Raw genomic sequence first — 24,124 nt, 5'->3', positions numbered from 1 at the left:
ACAGAGGACTCATGATCTAACTATTACATGTCTGCACAGCTCTTGTAACTGTCCGTGCAAAGACTTTGTTGCAAATGGAAAGTCCCACCACCCCTTTCTTTCTTTGGCCAACTGATGTGTAGTAACCTGTTAAGCTATGCAAAATGGATGGAAAGCAAGAATCATCGAGTCCTTCAGATAAGAATGCCTGTTTATTAATTGAGGTGGTGGGAGGGGGAGGGGGTGGGTGCAGGGGGTGTAATGCAAAACTAACCAAAAGATTACACTGTAGAATTTCTTCAAGAAAAGCTTCAGAAATAAGTGGCTATACAGAACAAAGTCCTATCTGTATCACAGTTTACATCAAATTTAATAGGAGAAGTTATAAATATAACAGCATTGTAATCTTTCAGATCAAGTGGCATGAAACTATGAAAACTTCCACTTTTCTCATTAAACTGTGGTCTTCTTGCTTGCCACCTCTGTTTGTGATTTAGGTCACCTTCTGGTTGCTCCACATCCACCTCCAAGAACACCAACCAGATTGTGCCACCCAACAGAAAACAGCATTAAGCCTCTGTATTTCTCATCTTATTGCCCCCAAGATGAAAATATCTGGCTAAAACAAAATGCAAGCGTCAATGCCCTTGGCTTGGTAACAGCAAAAGTCTAGTTGCTAAAACACCACCTAAACGCTCCTTGTCTAAAGCCCATCTACAGAAATAGTTGTGAAATCTGCAGAAAGAATGATCAGTCATAGCATCATCAGTGAACTAATGAATAGTTTTCCCAAGACAGACAGAACAACTGTGACTCAAACCCAGATATGGCCTTTAAGACAAGTTCATCATTCAAATGTTTTTAACAAATTCATTCTCAGAAAGCCTATGGCTGACTTAAAGCCCTGTGAACTAGAATGTATGAATTCTGCTTGCAGTTTACCAACAGGCTGATTTTCCGTTGCTAGAAGTTGTACTCAATTAATAAAATGCTGCACATTGAGGCTAGAAAAGGGAATTTAACTACTTAATCCCAGTACATTTTTAAATAGGCAGCTGTGCTTCCCTAAAGTAAACATTTCCACAAGTAACAACAGGAACTGCAAAAACTTCAGTAAAAGCAATCACGGGGATTTTATGGACAAAATAACCATCAACTTCTAAGACGAGGGAAGACAGAAGATAGGAACTGACATCTAAACAAAAGAATATTCTCTCATTTTAAGTTCTTGTGCTTTGTTCAATATGGATAAAATAACAGAGAAATTAGCTCTGCTTCGCTGCTGATTTACTTATTCCATTATACTTAGCAAGCATGTATAACAGAAAAAAATTGTCTAATTAAGTTACATAATTCTGATCTAAACCAAAATCATAGAATCATAGAATGGTTTGAGTTGGAAGGGACCTTAAAGATCATCTAGTTCCAACCCCCCTGCCATGGGCAGGAACACCTCCCACTACACCAGGTTACTCAAAGGTGATTTGATAATTTCTAAGTAATTTTTAAAAATTTTTTGATCATATTGGAATAGTCTTATAACTCCACAAGAAATTAATCCTGTTTGGAGACATGTTAACATGAAAGTCTCCAGCCTTGACTAGTACAGGAGAAAAAATCTGCCTTTGCAAAAGCCTGTAATAAGACTTTGATTGGCCTGATTCTTCTTCAAGACTGCAACATTCCCAGCCAAGTTCAATTAATTATTTGCCTTAAAAGCGAGGCTCTAATAAAGAACGTATAATAATTCTCTAGTCTAGCCTGTAGCTAAGGAATACAGCTCTAAATAAGAGAGAAGTAGCACTGACACCCGATAAATTATATTACTTGACTGATTTATGCCTTATGTCCTCCTGTTGAAACCTAACAAAGAAAATTCAATTATCCAAGACGTCTAGGTTCATGACTTTGGGAAAAGATGATCTGCAACTAAAATTCAAGTATCCTGAATCATTTCTAAATGACAGCATGAAACACTGTTTAAAGTGCAGCAAGTAATGAGGATAAGCAAAGATTGTTTCAGTGTTGTCACTTTCTCAAGATATTCTGCAACTATTTGACAATAGCACTGAAGCATAAAACTTACATACCTTCAGGCCTATATACCTATAATTTATAAAAACCTTATAAACTTTCAAAACTTACTTAGCAAAATTTATATGGTAAAATACAATGACAAACATTAATATATAAAAAAAAAACCAACCAAACAGTATGGAGATTGAGGATGTTACGTTACCACAAGAACTTTATTTCTTTTACCTATCTTTTCTGTGTTTAAATATTTAATTCCAAAAGTTCCACTGAAGAGTTGTTGTTTGTCAATCAAACTTGAATTTGCCATCAAATTCAGTTCTAACTTCCACAATTCTTTTTGTTCTTATCTCAGAATACCACAGTTTAGCTTCAATAAGATTGTGGATACTAAAACAGTATTTCAAACAAAATTACATCCTGCCTTCAAAAATAACTATTGTTTTAAGTTTGGCATGGAGAAAGCAGTGACAACTGGGAATCTAAGTTCAGGTTTCCAGGTGCCATTTTCTCCTTTAAGGAATTGATGAGTTTTCTTCAGATTTTATTCTCCCTTCCCACCCTTCCACCCCCCAAAAAAGACTTTTTAAAAAGGAAAAAATCAAATAAAAGACTCTTTAAGACTGTCTGACAGAAATTAGAAAGGTTGTCTTTACTTAATTGTTTTCTGAAGGTATTTTGGGAGCTAATCTTGTCTAACTTTGGCCATGTCAAGTTCAAGTGTCTTGTCTAAGCTCGTCATTGCTGTTTCCTTTGTATACACTATGGAAAGTAAATGCTACTCCTAGAGGGTGATTTGTGCCCATTATATCAGATGTTTATCTTCAGATGGATCCCTCATTCCTCAGGGGTGCTAGCTATCTTTGCAGATTACAATGGAGTCTAGAGTTAAGTGAGATAAATTCAACCTGGAAAAAACAGGTAACCTCATATGTTGTGAAATTTTTCTCCCTGGATTAAACACTTACGCTTTCAATACAATTCATAGTGCTTATATATCAGATAATCCTACAGAGACCCAGTTGGTATGTTTAATGTAAATATTTAATACCATTAAACATAAAATCATAGAATTGTCTAGGTTGGAAGGGACCTTTAAGATCGAGTCCAACCATCAACCTAACACTGCCAAAACCATCACTAAACCATGTCTCTAAGCACCCCATCTACCCTTCTTTTAAATACCTCCAGGGATGGTGATTCTACCACTTCCCTGGGCAGCTTGTTCCAATGCTTGATAACCCTTCCGGTGAAGAAATATTTCCTAATATCCAATCTAAACGTCCCCTGCGTAACTTATCCTCTTGTTCTATCAACTGTTACTTGGGAGAAGACATCTACAGCCTCCTTTCAGGTAGTTGCAGAGAGTGATAAGGTCACCCCTCAGCTTCCTTTTCTCCAGGCTGAACAACCCCAGTTCCCCCAGCTGTTCCTCATAAGACTTGTTCTCTAGACCCCTCACCAGCTTCATTGTCCTTCTCTGGACACGCTCCAGCACCTCACTGTTTTTATTGTAGTGAGGAGCCCAAAACTGAACACAGTACTCGAGGTGGGGCCTCACCAGTGCCGAGTACAGCAGGACAGTCACTTTCTTAGTCCTACTGGCCACACTATTGCTGATACAGGCCAGGATGCTGTTAACCCTTTTGCCACCTGGGCACACTGCTGGCTCACGTTCAACCGGCTGTCAATCAACACCTGCAGGTCTTTTTCTGCCAGGCAGCTTTCCAATCACTCTTCCTCAGGCCTGTAGCGCTGCATGGGGTTATTGTGACCCAAGTGCAGGACCTGGCACTTGGCCTTGTTGAACCTTATACCACTGGCTTTGGCCCATTGATCCAGCCTGTCCTGATCCCTCTGTAGAGCCTTCCTACCCTCAAGCGGGTCGACAGTCCTGCCTGTCTATGAACTTACTGAGGGTGCACTCGATATGTTTCATAAGCCCACATTAAAGCCTATGGCGATGTAATTTCTAGACTTTTAGTGCCGGACTGTACAGATATTTGCATTAAGATGTGCAACAACCTACACAGTCTCAGTTTATTTGAAATAGCTGTCCCTTCCCTATCTGAGCACTAAATGAAAACCCAGAGGCAGAGAAGAAAATGTATTTTACTTTCCTCTTAATCAAACTTCAAATCAGAAAAGCATGAATACAGTGTGCAAATGCTACTGCTTGGTTGATTGGGATAGAAATCTTAAAACACTCAGGAGTCTAGTGAGTTTCTGGCAAGAAGTTCTACCTCTAAGCTTAGACGGCAAAGAAAGTTTGCTTTGCTAGCGTCTGACAGTGAAACATGATTCTGTTTAACACGGCATGACTATAGTTGCACAGTGGGAGATTATAGGCAATGAGAAAATTGCTAACAAATGGCTCTTCACTGATCTTTGCAGAGCACATCTTTGGTAATGAGGTATGCCAAGCATGCTGTACCAGTATTAATCTTTCTATAAAAGACAGCAAATTGCTATAGTTCAACATGGAGATAATGAAAAGAATGTTTGATAGTACCCAGCTCTGGTCAGGTGGAAGTAAGTTATGATGCTCCCTTGCTACCTAGCCAGAAATTGTGACGGTGTCTGCCAAAATTCATGGCTTCCCATTCTCATGAGATCCTCTGTTCCAAAACCCACAGCTACATTACATGTATTTTCTTTTCATGAAATCAAGGAGCAGTAGAGGGGTGGTGTGTTGACCCAAATCCAAACCTGGGAGCAGGGAAGTGCTCCTGAATCCCGCAGTTTGAGGGACTCGGTAAGTTTCATCACATCAGCAAATCAAAACAGTTGTGTCCCCCCAAAAATGTTCCACTCTGTACTGTTCTGACATCCATAATCAGAAAATGCCTAAGCAAACAGGCTCAAAATAAAATGTGGCTAAAGAGACGTAACAGTAACTCTTTTCACCAGAAGCATACTGATTAATGCAGCCACTAGGAACACTGATTGGGTTCATTACAAAATAATTAAAGGCTCACTGGCCAAAAAGAGTCAAAGAATGAGCATGAATTAATGGCAAAGTTATGAAGGCACTCACTAGGAAGAATAGACAGATGTATAATAGTTTCTGCCCTGTCGACTACTCGATATAAAGTAATTAAATATTCAGTAGTTTTGGGATTAGTCAGCAAAAATCCTTCTCCCAGATGAACATTTCAGTTACTATGCAACAGGGTCACTCCCATACACTGGTCCAATAAGTCATTCTTTCCAAATGAAGCAAAGCAGCAGATGCAGCAAGATGCAGCAAATAAGCTACAACACCAGGAAATTCCAGAATCTGATGTTCAGAAGCGAAAGAAAAATGTTCAAGCTAATCAGGCAAAGAATGCACCTGAACTCGCACCCTTGTCTTTTGCACTCTGCCTGAAGACTTTATTTAACACCATGTGGGCACTGTTACTTCTGACTCTATTCTGTAAGAAAGAGTCAGCTTATGCATCCAGTTCCAGGAGAGGACTTATGATCATGACTCCAGAACTGAGAAAGGTGTCTTCATAGTTAATTTTCTTGAAGCAATGTGATCTAGGAAACATCGGCTCTTGCACTGGTTTGTCCTACTAACCTGCTCTCTAAGTAGTGCGCTGGCTTTCCTGTATTCCATTCTTAAATGCCGACATCTCAGCTGTCAGAAAATAATATACCTAGATTCTTCTGTAGATCTACGTCTAGTTGTTGTCATAACTCTCCTAATTCTGTACTATCTGGTGGGAAAAATATTCTCTTTCTCATTTAATCTCACGAAATTTTTAAAAGGTGTCATAAACGTCAAAGTGCTGGAAGACAGCAAAAAGCAGCATCGCCACTCAAAAGTCTTACTTAGGACAAGAAAGGTAGGTCACACACCAATCCTAGCTGAGCAAAATCTTTGCTAACTGCTAATTTGAAACTTAGTTTGGATGAAAACAGAAGAATAGCAGAAACACTCGTTAGAAGAGTTGCTCCATGCCAAACTCTGCCTTGCTATCCAAACCTAAAAAATAACCATTGGAGACTGTAGATTACCTGAAATAGGAACGACATAGCGTATGAAACAGACTCATCTGGAGTACCACGGGATTTGTTTTATTATTTCACGCAGTTCACTGCCATGTGTTTATTTTAAAAGTGTGAATCAATGAAGGGTTTATGCAGGATGGGGGGCATGGGGGAAGCTTCTCACATCTTCTCACAGAAGCCACCCCTGCAGCCCTGCCGCTCCCGAAACCTTGCCACGCAAACTCAGCATAGGCAGGGGCTGATTAGCACAACAGTTGCTCTGTCTGAAAAAAATATCGAGAACTAGAAAGCCCAAGGATTCAGAAACCATTCTCTCTTTGTGGCCTTAGATAAGCTAAATGCCTTCAGTTATACATTTTTTGCAGCTAACCCGGGTGTTGTGATGATACAGAAGACTATGTAAATGGAAAGCAGGTCTATAAATATTAGAATATAATAATTAAAAATCAGTATTTCCTTAGTTTATATAATTGAAATATAATACTTTAAAGAAACACCGATATAAAATTAAAACCGGATAATTAATGAAATATATTAGTAAAATTAGAGTGACTGTTTTCCTCAGTGTTTTTTTTTAAAATATATATACACGTAACATTTATTCAAAACTATGTATTACTGATAGGGGAATAAAAAAATTCTGAAATAAAATAATTCCAATTTAAAGTCATCTAAAGTTGAAAAGATTTTGAATGAGTTTAATTTTCCATCTCAGAAATGAACAGAACTTTAAATTGCTAGCAATAGCGTAACATAAACTTTTATTATAGAAATTACTCAGTTCATAAACTCCTGCATGAATCTTACAATTGTTACTTTAGAATTACCGAGCAAAAAGTTCTTCTCAGCATCAATACTACATATTATAGCTAAATATTTACCAAATACCTTAATGTTGCACAAACTCGTCCCCAGTAAAAACCCGAGCGACTATAAGGAGCTGACAGAATCCTCCAAGAACTCAGCTGCCATGTCATGGCTCGGAGATTATTGTAAAGAATATTAAAATAACCTGGCAAATCTCATAATTGGTGGTAAAAGACACTTGATTGGTCTGCATGACAAAGCTATGTCCAGAAGAAATAGAAGCTAGATTCCCCGTTGTGATCACTGCATCCTCCTTTTCATTATCAGTTCTCTTACGCAAAACACCAGCAAGCAAAAACTTCCACTCTGTGCTGAAAATGGAACTGCAGACACCTGGCTAGCAGGAGGCACCATGCAGCCACTCTCGCTTTGCTTACCATCTGTCGAGCATCCACTGCTGCCATCGCTGGAACAATAACGCATTTCAATCCTTTGCCTTCCCACCTCCAGCAAATTTGGGTCAGGCAAGCGCGCTTTGCAGGTGTACCGGAAACGTTGTTCATAGTGGCCACCGTTGTCTGAAATATTGACTGGGGTCCAAGGCGTCCAAGGAGTTGTCTTTTTTAACTCCGGACAGGCGTTGGTGTTACAAGGCTGATATTCCTGAAAGAAAATGGTCATAATCAATATAATCATAAAATATGAGTTTAAAAAAAAAACAAACACAAACCCTCAAAACATACAAAAAGCCAACCAATAAAAAAAATTCTGGTATTTTTTCAAGCATTACCAATAGCAGTGATTATAAATAAACTTTTAATTGCAATCTCAAACTGAAAGTGCTTTTTTCTGGTTCTAGGCAAGCACAGTATCACACTGCTAAAAGCAATGATATACCAGTACAAATTAGATCTATTACATCCATAAAAATAGTAAGCTGAACACTATAAGTACCATGATAAAGCGCATCACTTATAAATTAATAGCCCCAAATAAGGTGTAGCTAAATATATTAAAGCTTTTAATTAAGAGGAATTCTGATAAACTGCAAGTACAAGACACAAACTAGCAAATAATTCCTTGGTAAAATCTAGTGGCATATGCATAAGTGAACCACTGCCCATTTTGTATATTGCTTATGTATTACAAGGGGACAATGGACAGGAAATGTTTTCTATCACAGAATCTGGCTCCCTGAGGTGCACGTTACCCACAGCTCCAGCACTCCTAAACCTATCATCAGAAGCAAATTCCCTGTGGACCGATATGCACTAAAGTGAACAGACCACACCTAATAAACAAACACAGAATTGTTGATAATCTCAAGCCCCACAATATATGTCTTCTGACGAGTATCATCAAGATCTGAAGGTTCTGCCCATTCACTTCCCAGATCACAATACGCTTCATTTGATGCGAGTGCTTTGTAAACTATATGGATGAAATAAAACAATCATTAAATATCAGAATAAATTCACAGTGACAAATTATTAAAGAGGAAACAAAACAGGCATCAGTGGGACAATTTTTAAATGATGTCTCTACCTATGACCTCTTAGAGAGATACTCAGCAGAGGGTGCCTTCTGAAAAGGAGCCTACTAAGTTTGTAATTCCACTAAATACTACAAAATACGGACACAACAGAAATAGTGGGTTTATCATGTTGTACAACTTCTGTCTTCCATAATCCCTACCCCAGCTAATACCATCATGTTCCAACAAGCAATATATTACCTGCTCCTCTCTTTCCCATGACGATAACACCCTTTTTATCTCATACTTTCTTCAGTCCACTACCTCTTCTCCCAGATGGTCTGACTTATTAACGTATCCAATTAGACTGAGAGCAATTGCTTTCAACCTATATTTTGGTTTAAAGGCTGTGTTGCTATTTTGGATCTAAAAGAAGCTCCTTTGTCTGAAAGCTTTTCTATTTGTTCCATCTGTTAGAGTTGGAAAAAAAATAATATTCCCCAGAAAGCCCCACCCCACTAACACAGCAAGGCACCAGAGAACCCAGTGCTGTGTTCAAGACTTTCATGTTTGGAGGCCAGCTGGGCTTGTGACAAACTTATGGGGCTCACAGTTTTCTGGTACTTCAGGCAAGAAAGAGCCCATATACTTCAGCTGGACTACTGTTCACTCCTCGAGGCTGTGCAAAGTCCCTCTCCACCTTAAAACCTGGTGATCACTACAACGGTGACCACATGAGTCATACTCAGGGACCATCTATGAAAGAGGACTGGATCAACCTTTCTGTGATCCGCGTTTCAGCCTTGACTGGTTTCTAGATCAGAAGACAGCAAAGAACAAGCAAACTATCTGGTCCTGTGTACAGCAGGGCAAGTAATTTCTTTATGTCTCCTCTAGGTAACTGTTTAAATCATGTGTGCTTTAGACTGAGGCCAGAACATGTATGACTGTTCTCCTTGAAGCACGTAAACTGTAAAAAGGAAATCATAAAATTAACAAACTGCAGCAACAGCCAGAACCGCCCTGCTTGCTATGCCAACTGGCTGCTCCCTCCAACGTGCAGTCCCTTCCAGTGCCTGGATTACAGTGCATCTTTCAGCAAGAGCACTCTGTCTTTCCCTTTTTTGTTTTTTTTGAAGATGTCTAGCACTGATGAGTCTATCGCCTCCCCACATCAGCTGTTCCACTATTTAGTAATCCTCAAAGCTAACAAATTGCAAGTTAATTCAAGGCTGCATTTTCCTCTTAATTTAATTTTCCAGTCACTGAATTTTGCTGTGCCTTTATCAGTGATACTGAAAGTGTTCCTTGTCCCGTACCTACAAATTTTTCATGCCCAAGTAACCCATACATAATGATAAACTAAGCTGAACTTCTTAAAGCTACATAGGATTTAAAACCTGATCTTCAGGTCCTGTGCATCCCTATGTCTTCCTTTCATCCTATTTCCTTATTTTACTTAAAACTATACACCAAAATTTGACTTGTCATTCTAGAAGCAGTTTTATCAATATAGCACGCAGAGGCAATCATGACCCCATTCCACTTGACAGTCTGACTTTAATACATACTTTATTGCATTAGTGCTTTTTCCTTCCACAACATTGCAAAAAGAGTTTAAGTAGACCCAATTATCTTTGATAACCCGTCCTTCTCTAAATCACAGCTTTACAACTACATATGGTTTCCTATCGCGCACAAGACGCTGGTGTTTGGCAATTTTAAATACGTTTTATTAGCTTCTTCCGCAATTATCTAGCATATTATTTACTACCTCAACAACCTCTGTCGTGGTCAAGCTTTACTGAAGATGACTTATATCACTGTCTAGACTGTTGATAAAAACGTTAAGTACTATTGACCCAAGGACTGATTTCAGGCAGACCCTGCTAGACACATCGCAGTAATCTATATCTGTCCGTTAACACCACATTTTTCAATTTGTCAGTGAGCCAGCTTTTAAGCCATTTAACATTTGCCATATATTTCGGTTTTCCAAATCAAAGCATTTTCTGTTGCAAAGGCAAATGTCTTGGAAAAATTCAATGACAGTCTGGGAGAAATTCTGTATCACTTTCAAACAATTTGAAACACAAGCTCTTTTCTAGTAGCGTAGAAGCAGGAATAATTCAATCAGTATAGTAGCTACTAAAATGTTTCTTTCAATACTATCACAATAGTCTAAAAGTGTCGGTTCCTCATTCGTTGTTGATTTTTTTTATTGATATTTTTCAATTTAAAATAAAAGCGGCTAGAAATGGGACATCTTTCTTTATGGGATATGCTGTAGACAGGTGAGGGTCATGAAAAGCAGAATGTGTGAAATATGCAGTGAACCCTTTTCCAAATAAAAATAAGCAATAGAGGAAGAAGATAATTTAGGGGCAATATATTGAATGCTGCTTTGCACCTGAGATGACCAGGTCAGCTCACTCGGTTCTAGACAGGCTATCAGTAATCAGTGTGCTTCGGGATGCATAGTCCCTTCATACACCCCAGGAGAGGGTATACTTATATGTTGTTACATGAGCCAGAAAAGAAAGATGTTCCTTAAGAGTATCTGTAGAGACCATCTGTTAGTTTTTCCTTTCTTCTTGCTTGGTGCATAGCTTATAAGCAAGTTTGTCCGCTGTCGTGCCTATCTGTTTAACCACCGGATAATACCCATGAAAGGCTCCAGAATGGCAGGGGAAACAAACGTACACGTAGATTACCCAGAAAATATTTATAGCAGTAAATAATCTCTCTTTGAGAAAATTCAGAGGAATATCCTAACAATGGATGACTCCACGAAGTTCTGGTACTAATAACGACCTGGCAGAGCCTGCTGGCATCTCTCGCAAACAGTGAGTGCTGCACTGCTCTACCAACTACTGTGTCTGCCACAGAGGAATCAAGAATTGCATTGTTCTTGATGAAAGCATTGATGTGATCTGATGCTACAAAACTCCAGTATAAGCAGAACAATGATCTTGCTCTGAATGGTCTCGGATTTGGAAGTAAGTAAAGGAGGCAAGAGAAGAGGCATAATTCAGATCACGTGTGAGAAGATTAAGTGCTGCTAGCATGAAGACATAGTCTGATTGGAAGGATCTGTCAGGGACTGGGAATACGGAAACTGCTATCTCTGCTTGGATTATCCTCCTCTTCTCTCACCTTGTCCAATGCTTGAACAATTTACTCAAATGGGATTTCAGGAATATGGCCCTGTCCAAAGCCATTTGACCAGCTAGAGTCATGGATACAGTAATAAAGCAACCAATTAGAGGAATAGACGTCTGAGATGAAACACTGAGGTCTCATCGCAGCAAAACAGCAATAAGAAAGAACTAGAAAAGCAGTGAAGCGTTTTGCTTCAATAGAGAAGAACTGAGACACTGACGGCCAAACTCCACCTCACATGCTCCATGTGGACTGAAGGAAGAGATGAGGCCAAGCCTTCCTGGGAAGGGGTCTCTAGATACCCATGGAGGAAAACTTCAGCAGCTCATATGATGGGTTTAAGTTCTTAGTGTACACTTGTGGACTCAGAGCAATAATTATTTGAGGTCATTTGCAGATTCCAAAAATATCATTGCAATAGCTCAAACTTAGCCACATTTTCAAAGTTCTCTTTGCAAGTTGTCCTAAAACTTATGGCCTTATTCACCATATTGTTGCTTTTAGTTTAGAGCGGATTTAGACAGTTGAGATTGTTACATTTATGCCTGGCTATGCCTGACAAAGATGCAATAAGACCTTTACAAACTAAATTTCAGGGCACAGCTCACCAGTTAGTTGAGATTTTACACAAAATACACAAATGAATACATATATCACAAAATACATGTCTGTGAAAATGATAAATTAAAATAAAAAATTATCATGAAACATACTGGTGGTAATATGAGAAAAGGCATTATAAATTAAAAACATAATTTGCAATGATAGAACATAAACATTGGTTATGCTATTAACCAGCTAGCTTGCTTCTGTCTTTAAATAGTATTTCCTAATATTTGTGTATAATGAAAAAGTAATATTGTGATGTTTTGTATCAAGATTATTGTATTTAGAATTATTTGGTTGTATTATTTTAGAAAAGGACAACTAAAATGTTATTTCCAAAACACCTTATTGCAAACTGGAGGAGATTGTTGTTAAATAATGCAGAACAAAATTCTACTGTTTTCTCATTGAGGACATGGAACAGACTGATTTTTTTTTTTTTGACTCTGCATAGCCACTTTAATAAAATTCCTGAAAATTTTGAGAATCTCTGAGAATTTTACTTCTAGTTTAAGTCTGATTTTAATTAACCAAACAGCATGATAGTTTGATACTTCCTTAGGAAATGAGGTTAAAATCTTATCTACATTTGAACTACAATTTTTTATAAAAAACAGACTTCAGATAGAGAGTTTTATTCCCATTTATATTATACGTTTATATTATGGAGGGATTTCTCCTAACAAACTGCTATTTCTTTGATGTATATATAGTATGTCTACATTGAATGCACTTCTTTTGTTCTCATCTGTGTTTTTCTTTCTCATCTGTTGGTGTGAGAGACTATCTTCACAAGGCAGATAAGTCAACATTAACAGTCCATTTAAATAGTTTCAGCCCAACAGTTATCTTCTATGACTAGCTTTTAATATATTGTATTAGTTCTCAAATACTCTTTTGGAATCACCAAACAGTCAATTGATTAAAAATACTTATAAATTTTTGCTTTTGTTCCATCGCGCTAAACTTCAGTTTGTCTGGCCCAAAATATTTATTTGTATTTTCAGATATTAAGACACCAATAGAAAAGAATGTTGCTGATTCATAAATTGAATGGTGTAGTATGTCACCTGGGCAAGACAGGGCTGTAAGATATAGGAACCTGAGTCTCTCAGCCATCTCCAAAGGTTTGAATTTGTCACAGCAATATGTAGCTAAAGGAAAGGATAGCTCTCATGTGCAATCAAAACAAAGGCCAAAATGAATGTAAGTTTTATAAAAAGAGAAAAACAGTTCCCATTTATAGGGAACCTTGTTTCCACATCAAAACATGTTTCCTGAAGGACTAACATACCCTCTCCCTCTCCAAGAACCAAAAGATAGATAACATTCATCCTGCAGCGGTTGAAAAACACATTCCGGAAAATCACTAACTGAACTTGCGAAAATAAATAGTTCATTTATTTTCATTATGGAAATGTAAAGTTTTATCCATTTAGAAACGCATTTTTAACCTAAACCAAACAAAAGACAAGTAAGTCCCTGATCATGTTTCTATTTATTTCCACAGTTTAAAAAGCCAGGTTCTTCAACCAAATACCATTAGATATACCTTAATTTATTGTCATTTTTCTATTACAATACTATTTCAAAAGGATGATGTGAGAGAACACCCAAACCTCATTAAGTCCAAGTCATTAAGCAAAACATCTTCTACAATGTAAATTTCACAGCTATACTTAAAAGCAAAACCCAAAAATATTTCTAAGATCCCCATTGTATTTTAATCATGCAAAGGCACATCTATATCCTAGTTTATAGGCACTATTGTAGCTTCAGTTGACATCAAGGGGAGTAGTTCTATCGATTCCAGTGGAACCAGAACTTCAGAAACTATTGCTGAGCGCAGATGCAACCCTGTAGTGCAGTAAAGTAAGGGTAGGTAGGCTGTGTTCATAACAGGTTTTTAAAAATATTTTGATGGATAGAGCGAGGACAATCATTTTACCCTATGCAAAAGGAACAGGTTTCTTCTGAAGTGAATGGATTTCTTTTTTGGCTGCAAATACTGAGCAAGCATAACCTTTTGTTTCAATTTTGTGTATTTTACACAAAAAAAAAAAAAAAAAAAGGAAAAAAATTCCACTGATGTAAAGGGGAACTTAAAAGGAAATAAAGGCTGGATTTGGAACCATTTTACCTGGAGGAGTTCAGGGCCTGTTAGGTAGGTCATCAGACTGGGACAGTTTTGGACTCAAACCCTTCCTATATTCAACCAAATTTTGGAGTGAAGAAAGCCTCCAATTTCCTCTTACTCTTTCTCTACCAGCCACTTGTGTAACTCCGCGCTTACAGGTTACATTTTATGTCAAACTAGTAAAACTTTTGTGAAGGGAATTGTTACAAAAAACTAAATCACTTCATTGTGAATGGCTTAACTGAATATCTCAAAGGCACAGGGAGAAATAGGAGCCCTTCAGCTCCACCTCAGCAAGCAGACTGGCTTGGTTGCATTGAGGAAGTGCAGTTTTTATTCTTAAGTACTGTTTCTCAGATGCTCACGTTCACATTGGGATCTGAGAACCATTTAGAGTCATAAACATTTATTTCATATGCATGACAATTCCTACTAGTGTAATAGTTCATTTTAAAGCATGATATTTGGAATTAACTCATATTCAAAATGAAACCAGAAATGTCTAAGGAAGAAAAAGCTTATTTTGTCTGACTGAGATTCAAGAAAAATATACAAAAAGGCATAGTAGTTAATTTGGATTCTTCCAAACCTAATCCTCTTATGGACCTGTGCTACAGGACTCCACTCAAATGCACCTAGCAAATGAAAACATTATGTGATACAAAACAGGACAAATTTGTCAAGATTTGTAAATTGTTTTTCTTTTTTTAAATAACTGAATACATCAAGAACTTAGGTGTCTTTTTGCACGTTGCTCGTAGAGAAATGACAAGTAGTAAAACCACAGTAAATCCTCAGCATGCCGGCTGACAATTTGTACCAATCCTCCGAGCGTCGCTGCTGTGATCCCAGGGCTACTGCTAGAGAAGCCCACTTCTGTACCCCGTGTACAGAGCAGCAAGTTAACACAGTGCCCTTACTTGAATCTCCACGTGCGTTTAAAACTTGCATGGCCAGACCATGAGCTTCATGGATGAGAAGCCGTTTTGGACTGCTTCTTTGCAGGCCTTTGTGTAATGGCATCCTGGTTCATCATTAAAGCTTTCAGGCAGCAGGACAACAACAGTAATGCTGTAACTATAGCACTTTGAAGGCTACCTTCCTGCTATGCTAGGCAGCAGATTTTCAATTCGACAGTTTTAAACCCCTTAGAGAGTCACAAGTCAAGACCAGGGGACTGCAACCACGCCATCCTTCCCAGACTGGTAAGGCAGGAATGGGGCCCAAGCTATAGTCACTATGGGACCTTGAACTCTAAAATGGCAAAAAAAACCCACCATTCTCAGTGCTTGTACGTTCTTAATATTGGAGAACATCTCAAATACAGTCAAAGAACTGACTAGTGGAATTTATGGTTAGTTTTCAAACTAAGAATAAAGTACGCTTAAAATGTAATGTGTATCAGTGAAATGGATCTGAATTTTGATTACAGATGTCTCGTCTGGCACGTGCCTGCATGTCCAATAACTACTCAGAATTCAGTGTCTTGAATAGGCTGCATGTTTGTTTTTACTGGACACTCACCTCACTGTCAGGGACAAGTTTCAAGTCCACAAGGTAAATTAATATTCAGTCTTGTCACCAAGTTCCTTTTTGACTATGGACTTACTCTGAACTCTTAGTTTCTCTTACTGAGTTAACCATAGATTTTCTTTTGATGAACAACACCTTCTACATTTTGCCCACAATGACATAAGACTCCTGTAAATTACCCTGTACCTTTCACTCTTGGGGCACTGAAGACATTGAATGTACTGTTACCAGTTAGGAAACAAGCAACGCCTCTAAAAATGCATGGCTTAAACAGAAAGTTCTTCCTCTCATTCGTCTTTCACTTTTACTCTACCCATGGTCTATGGAACATCTCATAAAAGGGATGAGCTGTGCAATGTGCTCTGAAGGATTATGGATTCAGCTACAAGCAAGAACAGAGCAACCAGGTTTCCCCCAACTTAGGGTTTTTTTAGGTAAAAAAATTTACTTTCATGATTTTTACTACACTCGTGAAATTACGTGCTTTTCTGCATTTGTGTACACCGCTAATTCTAAGTGTCACACATAAGCATTTTTGTCAGTCATGTAATTGTTAGGGACTTGACACTACTTAGGAGTCAAAGGTATTTAATTGCCAGTCCCAAACACTGATAAATAATAGCCCAAGTCCTCAAAATTATTATATTTGCTTAAAAGAACCCTGGGCAAGGGGAAGGAGTCCATCTAGTAAAGGAAGCTGATTAGGTTGTTTATGTACTATTGTTACTAAGTCTGTGTCCCATCCTTCTGCCAAAAATTACTGGTTTGTAGGTAAGTTATTGTTTAGGAGAGAGGTGTTCAGGGCTGATTTGCTCCAGTTCATAGTCAGGAATTTTATTGCAAATCCCCCCTTAGCTATGGTTTCATATGTGGCATTATGTAGTGGTATCATGCAAAACTACAGAACGACATGGACCTGTAAGAGTGGGTCCAGAGGAGGGCCACGAGGATGATCCAAGGGCTGGAGCACCTCTCCTATGAGGACAGGCTGAGAGAGTTGGGGTTGTTCAGCCTGGAGAAGAGAAGACTCCGGGGAGATCTTATAGCAGCCTTTCAGTATTTGAAGGGGGCCTACGAGAAGGCTGGAGAGGGACTTTTTAACAAGGGCACGTAACGATAGGATGAGCGATAATGGCTTCAAACTAGAAGAGGGTAGATTTAGATTAGATATCAGGAAGAAATTTTCCACTATGAGGGTGGTGAGGGACAGGAACAGGTTGCTCAGAGAAGTTGCTGAGGCCCCATCCCTGGAGGTGTTCAAGGCCAGGCTGGATGGGGCTTTGAGCAACCTGCTCTAGTGGGAGGTGTCCCTGACTATGGCAGGGGGGTTGGAACTTGATGATCTTTAAGGTCCCTTCCAACCTAAACCACTCTATGGTTCTATGATTCTATGATAAATATTCAAGGCTGTAAGGCTGAAGGGATTGTCTACCTATAAATGACTGCATGGATTTACCAAAACTGACTCAAAAGTGATTTCATTTAATGAGCCACTATGCTGCCAGGTAATGAAGGCCTCAACTGCAGTAGGGAAACATGACCTCCAAATCTGAGCAACAATATGACAAGTAGGTGGTGAAATATAAATATCATTAAAGGTAAATGATGTGTTACTTGTACATGAATCAAAACGAATCTTTTCAGCATTTAAATCAGCATTTAAAATTAGTGTGTAAACACCAGCTTTGAAACCTATATTTATACATTTAGTTATAAAGACAGGAAATTCAACTTCATCTTTAAAATTAAGAATGTACAAGCTGCAATTTGAAAAGATCAGGGAAAGAAACGTAGCTTCCTGCTTACCTGATCACTCAGTACTTCAGAAGTGGGGAAACGGGGGTTGTTCAAAATTCCATGCTGGGGGGGGGGGGGTATGATCAGCTGATTGGAAGCAATCGAGTTGCTGCAGCTTAGCGAGTTACCACTCAGCTGGGCCATGCTAACGATCTGTGCATGTAGCTTTATTCATTACAAATGCAAATGTAAGTGCAAAAGAGGGCAGATTAAGTCAGACTTAGGGGTGATTTACTTTGCTGTAATAACTCAATTGTTTGCAATTAGCTTCACATACTCTTACTGAGAAGCTTAAAGTTTTTCACACAGGCCCTATAATTCCTGACAAAAAATCTTTTAAATTGCTGAAATAGTTATTATTAACTTAAAATGTATTTTTTAAAATTGCTGGAAATCATGGCTATTCAAGTATTTGCTATCTGAGAGTAAGAATGTTAGAAGATAATCCAATAGTCAGAAAGGCATGAAAAGGCTGCCAAATCATCAGTTTTAGAGACTGCAGCTTTTTAATGACTGCAAATCTGTTATCACACATAAATTACCTTCGTTTCTATTCCGCAGCATAGGTTTTCCTTCATGCATGCTTCTAGAAAGACAGTGAGTGCTATACTCTCGTTGTAAAAGAAGATCGTCAACAACAAATTTTTAAACACCAGAAGTGGAAGCAAATCTGGGACTTTAGTTTTCACAGGCAACAGTAGAGTTACTTGGCTACTTTGTGACCTGGAAACAATTTGATCCTTAGATTTCTGATTCGTAGATTAACCCATTGCTAGTGATAATGATTGTCAATGTGCCTTTTCCTGACCTCAGCATCGGCAGAAATCTGCAAACAAGTTTCAGTTGGTTTTGTCTGCCACCACGTATCACTAACTCCACAGGTTGCTGAAACCATGTGTAATTGCGAAACAAGAAGAGGAGAAGAAAGTAAAAGCTGCACAGCCTGTAATCATGGGGATAAGGAACCAGGGTGGTACTCCCACGGAGAGAAATGGCTCATTTCTTTCACAAGGCAGTTTCAAGTTAAGCACAGTTGTAAAGTAGTTCTGGAAATTTTCATACGGAGGACACAGTTAGTTCCATAATATTTTGACCTGGAAAATCAACTGTGTGAAAAGCCAGCCAACAAGTAACGCAGAAAAATAAAACAGTTATTACTATTTTATATCCAGCCATACAGCACACTTCCAGATTCTTATTCATTTATCCATAGTCATTTATTATAACGTCAGTGCAGTCTTATATTAAAATTAATCCTTTTATCAGCCCATAGATCATCATTAATCTTATTTTCTACAATTACACAATCTCTTTCAGCTGAACATTCTCATTTGAAGCTCAAAATCTGAGGGCAAAAATGCAACTACTAATCAGTAGCACATCAAAACAAACCTGAGCGTATGAAATTATTAACTGCTTGTGAAGTCATTTAGACAGCAAGCACTCAACTGCAGCTTGCCTTGTTGTTTTGTATTTTTCCCCCCTTTTAATTATAAATTGTGTTTTACACAAAAATTGAAGCAAAATTTGAGAAAGCTAATGCTGGACAGAGCTGAAGTTTAGTTTTGCTCTGAAAATCTGATTATTTTAATATTCTTACTGTATTTTTCATTCCAAAGAAGGACTTAAATGATATACAAATCACTGGGGAAAAAAATCCTATAATGTCACCACTCCTGAGATGACACTTTAAATGTTAGAGCAGCTGCTAAATGACAAATGCGTCAGTGATGGAAATGGAACAAACTGGATAGATGCAGAGCCATGAACTTTAATTCAGAGCTGCCAACCCAAACCCAGGAGCTGCAGTGAAAAGCAGAACTGCTTGTTGAAATGGATTAAACTGTGCAACTATTTAAATGCGTTGAAAATAGATTTAGCCACACAAATGAGACACATTCATAGATTTTGATCATCTGCACCTTCTGATGAGATAGCAGAAAGAGTATGCTCTGCATTTCTTAAAATGAAGCCACTTAGTAGGGGATCTGAGTATGGATTTGGAAGCCCAATGAAGGTGCCAAAATATGGCTGCCAAAGATCTCTCCAGCACTAGATTGCTGTCATCTCCAAAAATTCCAGATTCTAGGAAGCTCCAATTAACTACTAGGAGGGAAGTCAAGAATGGTAAGTCAATGTGTATATGAACATCCATGTCTTCCTAGCTCAAAGGCCAGCGCTAGTCTTCTGTAAATGAGCGGAAGGGGAAAACCAAGCACAACCCCCATTCCCCAAATTCCTTTCAAGCAAAATTTTTCTCTTTCTAGAGGTCAAGAGAGTAGACAACGCCTGCGGAAAATGGGTATATCAGGTAGGTTAAAAAAATTAGTTATGCTATAAACCTCTTTTTCAGGTCTTGACCTAGGCACGCTGAAGCGAACAGTACTATAACTGAACTGAAAATGTGCTTACACACGGTTTAGTACTTTATCACTCTACAAACACCTGCCTTTCCCCAGGGCAGAAGTTACAGCAGAGCTGACAGACGTGAACGTGTGCCCACGCCTCAATCACTGCAGCTACAGTCGAGTGTATAAACACAAAACCATCTTCAGTTATAGCTTGTAATCGCTTGGATGAGGAAGCACAGCAACCGAGATGCCGACACGTTTGCTTCTGCCATCTCCACTATGGGAAAATATGACCCCTAGCAAAGGGGGACAGCTGAGCTATGAGCTGGTTAAATCGCCATATCGAGGGTCAGTGTAACTCATGTCAGAGCCCCCGGGCTACATGGGCTAAAAAGCTGCAAAAAATAAAAAGGCAATCCGTATAACAGCATAAAATTTTACAGGTTGCCCAGCTCAATAAAGCAGAAACACAGAAACAGACATATGAAAAATATGTCTCTAGTTGTGATAGTAAATGTAAGTTCAGATTACCTTCAAACTTTCACAGGTTTCTGCTTAACATGTTCAGTACGTGAAACTGCACAGGCAAATACACAATTGTCTATAATTTTCTCATCAGTGGATATCAACCTCTCGAAGGTTGTACCCTTAATATGGGATTCAGTTGCCTAAATACAGGGCTCTGTTGCCATTTTGAATGCTGTGGGTTATCTCACCTGGCTTCCAAACTGCTCTAAAAGCACGTGGGCCTCTCACATGGCCTCTGACGTATCTTACACTTTCACACAGATGTTTCATATCCCCTATGGCTTCTCAGAAGGCAACACGTGTCTCTGTTTAAGCAATTCTGAATCCTGCCCTTGCATCCACCAGTGGAGCCTGACATTTTTCAGAATCATGTCAGAACTGAATCTCCTGTTGATTTAAATAACTGTTTCACATTTTCCATTTAATTTGCGGCAATCTAAAAACTCGCTATAAATCAATTTCTCTCACACAACACTTCATTTTTGGCTTTTTTAATATTGTTGGGTTTATATAAAGTTTATTTACAAAGGATTTAATTTGTCTATGTTGTATTTTTGGAACTCTGCGGTTGTGAATAAAACACTTTTTTTTATCTCCAGCCAATTCCTGGTCAGACAGATGTTTCTGGGGAAAAAAAAAAAGTGCTAATTGGTTGCTGGCTTCATATTATGCTCTATTTCCAGTATGAGGCAGAAAAAGGAAAGAATAGCTGTGTGCTTCCTTTGCACGTCCCCAAATATGAGCTGTTCTGTAGCTGGCATGACCCTGGCATAAATCAGATCAGGTTTTAATTGACAATAGCCGGTGTGTTTCAGTTCAGAGCTGCTGAAGCCTGTGCTCTGCTGCTCTGAGGAAATTCCTTAGGAAAGGATTAAAGCCCTTTTATTTTACACCTTGTTTGAAGTCTCAGCTACAAGGCTAAGTGCTATATAGGGGAAAGGCGGCACTGCTAAAGCCATTCAAGCCAGAAGGTTAATGAAGAAAACAAAAGGAGAAAGCAATTATGGACTGTACAAAAATAGGGAAGAAAATACTGTAGTAATGCAAATAAACTGACCAGGAACAGAGTACAGCTCCCTGGTACAGTTAAGTCACAGCATGTTTCAAACGGAACATTTTATGAGTTTCAACAAGTTGGATGTATAACAACAATATCTGTTCTTTACACAATACTCATGAGACCTCTTAGACAACTTTGGTGCTTGATGCACAGACAGGATCCTTAGCTTTTCTTTATACTCAGCTACCCTCATCTCAGTCAATTTTCGGCATGCCAGCTTTGCTCCACTTCTTAGCATAAAATTCATGTAACCTCATTTATCAGAGGAAGAAAAAAAGATGAGCAAGGATTGATTTACACTGCAGTGATCAAACCGGGCAGAAAAAAAAGCCAGTCAATATATCATCTACCAAAATTCTTCTTTTCAACAAACCAGAAAAGGGATATAGATAGCTACAAGTTCTGAGAGTTGAGTTACATGCCAGAGATTGGAAAATTTAACAGTGGTCCACGTCTTCAGGATGCTGAAGCTGCAGACTACCACTGGGTAGTAGTGTTGTGTTTGCTTATCAAAGCAATACATAAACCCACACTAAATTATTGGAAAAGCAAGGACTGGGTAATGCACAATGTCTATTTCAGACATTCCTAACAACGTGGAGAGGACTTACTGCCAGTAACTGCGTAAACATGGCTGGAATACACAAGTCAAATTCAGAGGACTCAATTTTAGCTCAAGGTCAGGATGGGTGCCCTGAATTTACACTGTAGGTTTTGTAATACAGGCTTCGTTTTGACAGCTCAGTAAGCATACCATCAGCTCTTTGGCATTTTCAGGCCAATGACATTGGTAAATGGAAAATAAAAGTGTTAGCTATAGACTGCCAATTGCTTTTTATTGGAAAATAATAGTAAGTATTTTATATTCACATTTTGCTTTTAAATTCAAAATGTCTGAATATTTATAAAGAGTTCTGGCTTATCAAATAAAACTCTGAAGGCAAGTTTTCTGAGCACTACACTATTGGAGCTAGTCAGTTTAAGAGCCTTGTCCTACAGGATGATTAGGAAGTTACAGAAGCTCACAGAAGGAGTTCAATTTGGGGAAGACAAGGCAGGGATGAAAAGGCAGCTCGAAGTTGCACATATGGAAAGGGAAAATTATAGCAAAAGATTTTTCTGTTGTTTTTTTGGTGTCCCCCCCCCCCCGCCTTGGACAAGCCAGTAAGACATCCTTCTGTCTTTCCACTGATCTAAGGTACTCAGAGAAACCTGTCACCAAAATACAGAAGTTCTGGGGAAAAGAAGTCTTTCTTCTAGAAGCCCAGAGACAAGGAAACACCGGTAAGAGCAGTAAAGGTAGAATATGGTCCAGAATGGGTAGGACAGGCAGTCTGCTTTGTTTTTAATTTTTCCTTAAGAATACTAAGAAAAAAATCCTTAAAGGAAAAAAAAAGCAGTAAAGATAATAATTAAAAGACAATGACACTGAGCTGAGTTTCATACCCACAGACAGATGTTAATGTGACTACGCAAAATAAAAGCGGCAATAGCTAAAGAAATTTCACTGATAAGAAAATGCAGATGTTTGGTGAGAGTTTGGGGATGAAAGTGTAAGGATGCAAGCAGTTGACAGGATCCCAAGGGAGAGGGAAGAACAAAGATGAGAGAATGTAATTTTCGATAATCTTTGCTTTGCAGAATAAAATTCTCACAAAGCCTTAAAGGGAAGGCTCAAATGTTTTTGTTTGTTTGTTTGTTTGTTTTACTGCCAACTAATTCACCTATTCATACTGCTGCAGTTTTTAAACAGCACAAGAAATGGTCTATCTTTTAACTTTTAGTTCTGTAATTCAAAAATGTGTGTAACGTGGGACTTCGTTTTGGTCACAGTCTCTAGCACACTTTAAGACAGTGGCTTCTCAGCAAGGTGTAGGTGTTTTTGTGAATATTTCAGTAGCAGTGATGAGTTATAGAAGATGCCCACATGCTGTGCAGCTAATTTTAGTTTACAAAAGCAATCACTCTGCAGACCCTGAAAGATATATAAACCCTCTGTGTTAATGGATCCCTATGAAACTATATGAAACCTAAGGGATTCAACCCAGGTATTTGTGTGCCAGTAGAGAGGCGTGAGAGAGATGCCTAAAAGGACTCCAGGAAGTAGGAACAATACATGTATGTTTACTAAAGATTTGTTTAAGGTGTACAAAATCACGCATCATTACAATGGTTTCTTACTCTTAAGATCAAGTATTGCTTAGATGAATTCTTTCAATAAATGCTATTTTGGAACAGAACTTTTTTTTATTGTTTGGTTGGTTTTTCTTTCACTCTTCATACAAGCAAAAGAATATTTTTGTAACTGATTTGCCACCTAAGATTGCATTGCCGTCTCTTCATGTTTGGACAGGTCTGTGAGAAGTCACAACTTTGAAGCTATTGTTCCTTGAACTGTAGCTGATGTAGCCAAAACATTTCTAAAATTATGGAAGTGCTTTTTTAGACCCCATGACAAAGGAAAAAAGTTAATGTGATCACCCTGTGAGATAACAAAGAAAGTCTCTGATTTTAAAATGGAAAGTTCACTACTTGTTTCCTTTGGAAGAATACGTGGCAGACGCACGAGGGTAATTTTTTGCTTTTTATACAAGGACTCTGGAAAGAATCAGTCCAAGGTGGCATGGCTTTATCCTGCTCAGAGGCAAACAGACACT

The 24,124-nt window shown here is 38.4% G+C and overlaps 1 protein-coding gene across 1 annotated transcript in view; it reads right to left on the bottom strand.

Annotated features, from left to right (window-relative positions):
* Positions 1–24,124, bottom strand: part of SEMA5A (semaphorin 5A) — a gene marked incomplete at both ends in the record, with an annotated part of 243,572 nt that overhangs the window by 26,841 nt on the left and 192,607 nt on the right. Inside the window, one exon of the mRNA XM_082479270.1 lies at positions 7,257–7,482. Coding sequence (XP_082335396.1) covers positions 7,257–7,482 — 226 coding nt within the window. The remainder of the gene's footprint in view (positions 1–7,256; positions 7,483–24,124) is intronic.

The sequence above is a fragment of the Vanellus vanellus genome (assembly GCF_965231255.1).
Source record: "Vanellus vanellus genome assembly, chromosome: 2".
NCBI lineage: Eukaryota > Metazoa > Chordata > Aves > Charadriiformes > Charadriidae > Vanellus > Vanellus vanellus.
This window is presented reverse-complemented; position numbering and strand designations above follow the sequence as displayed.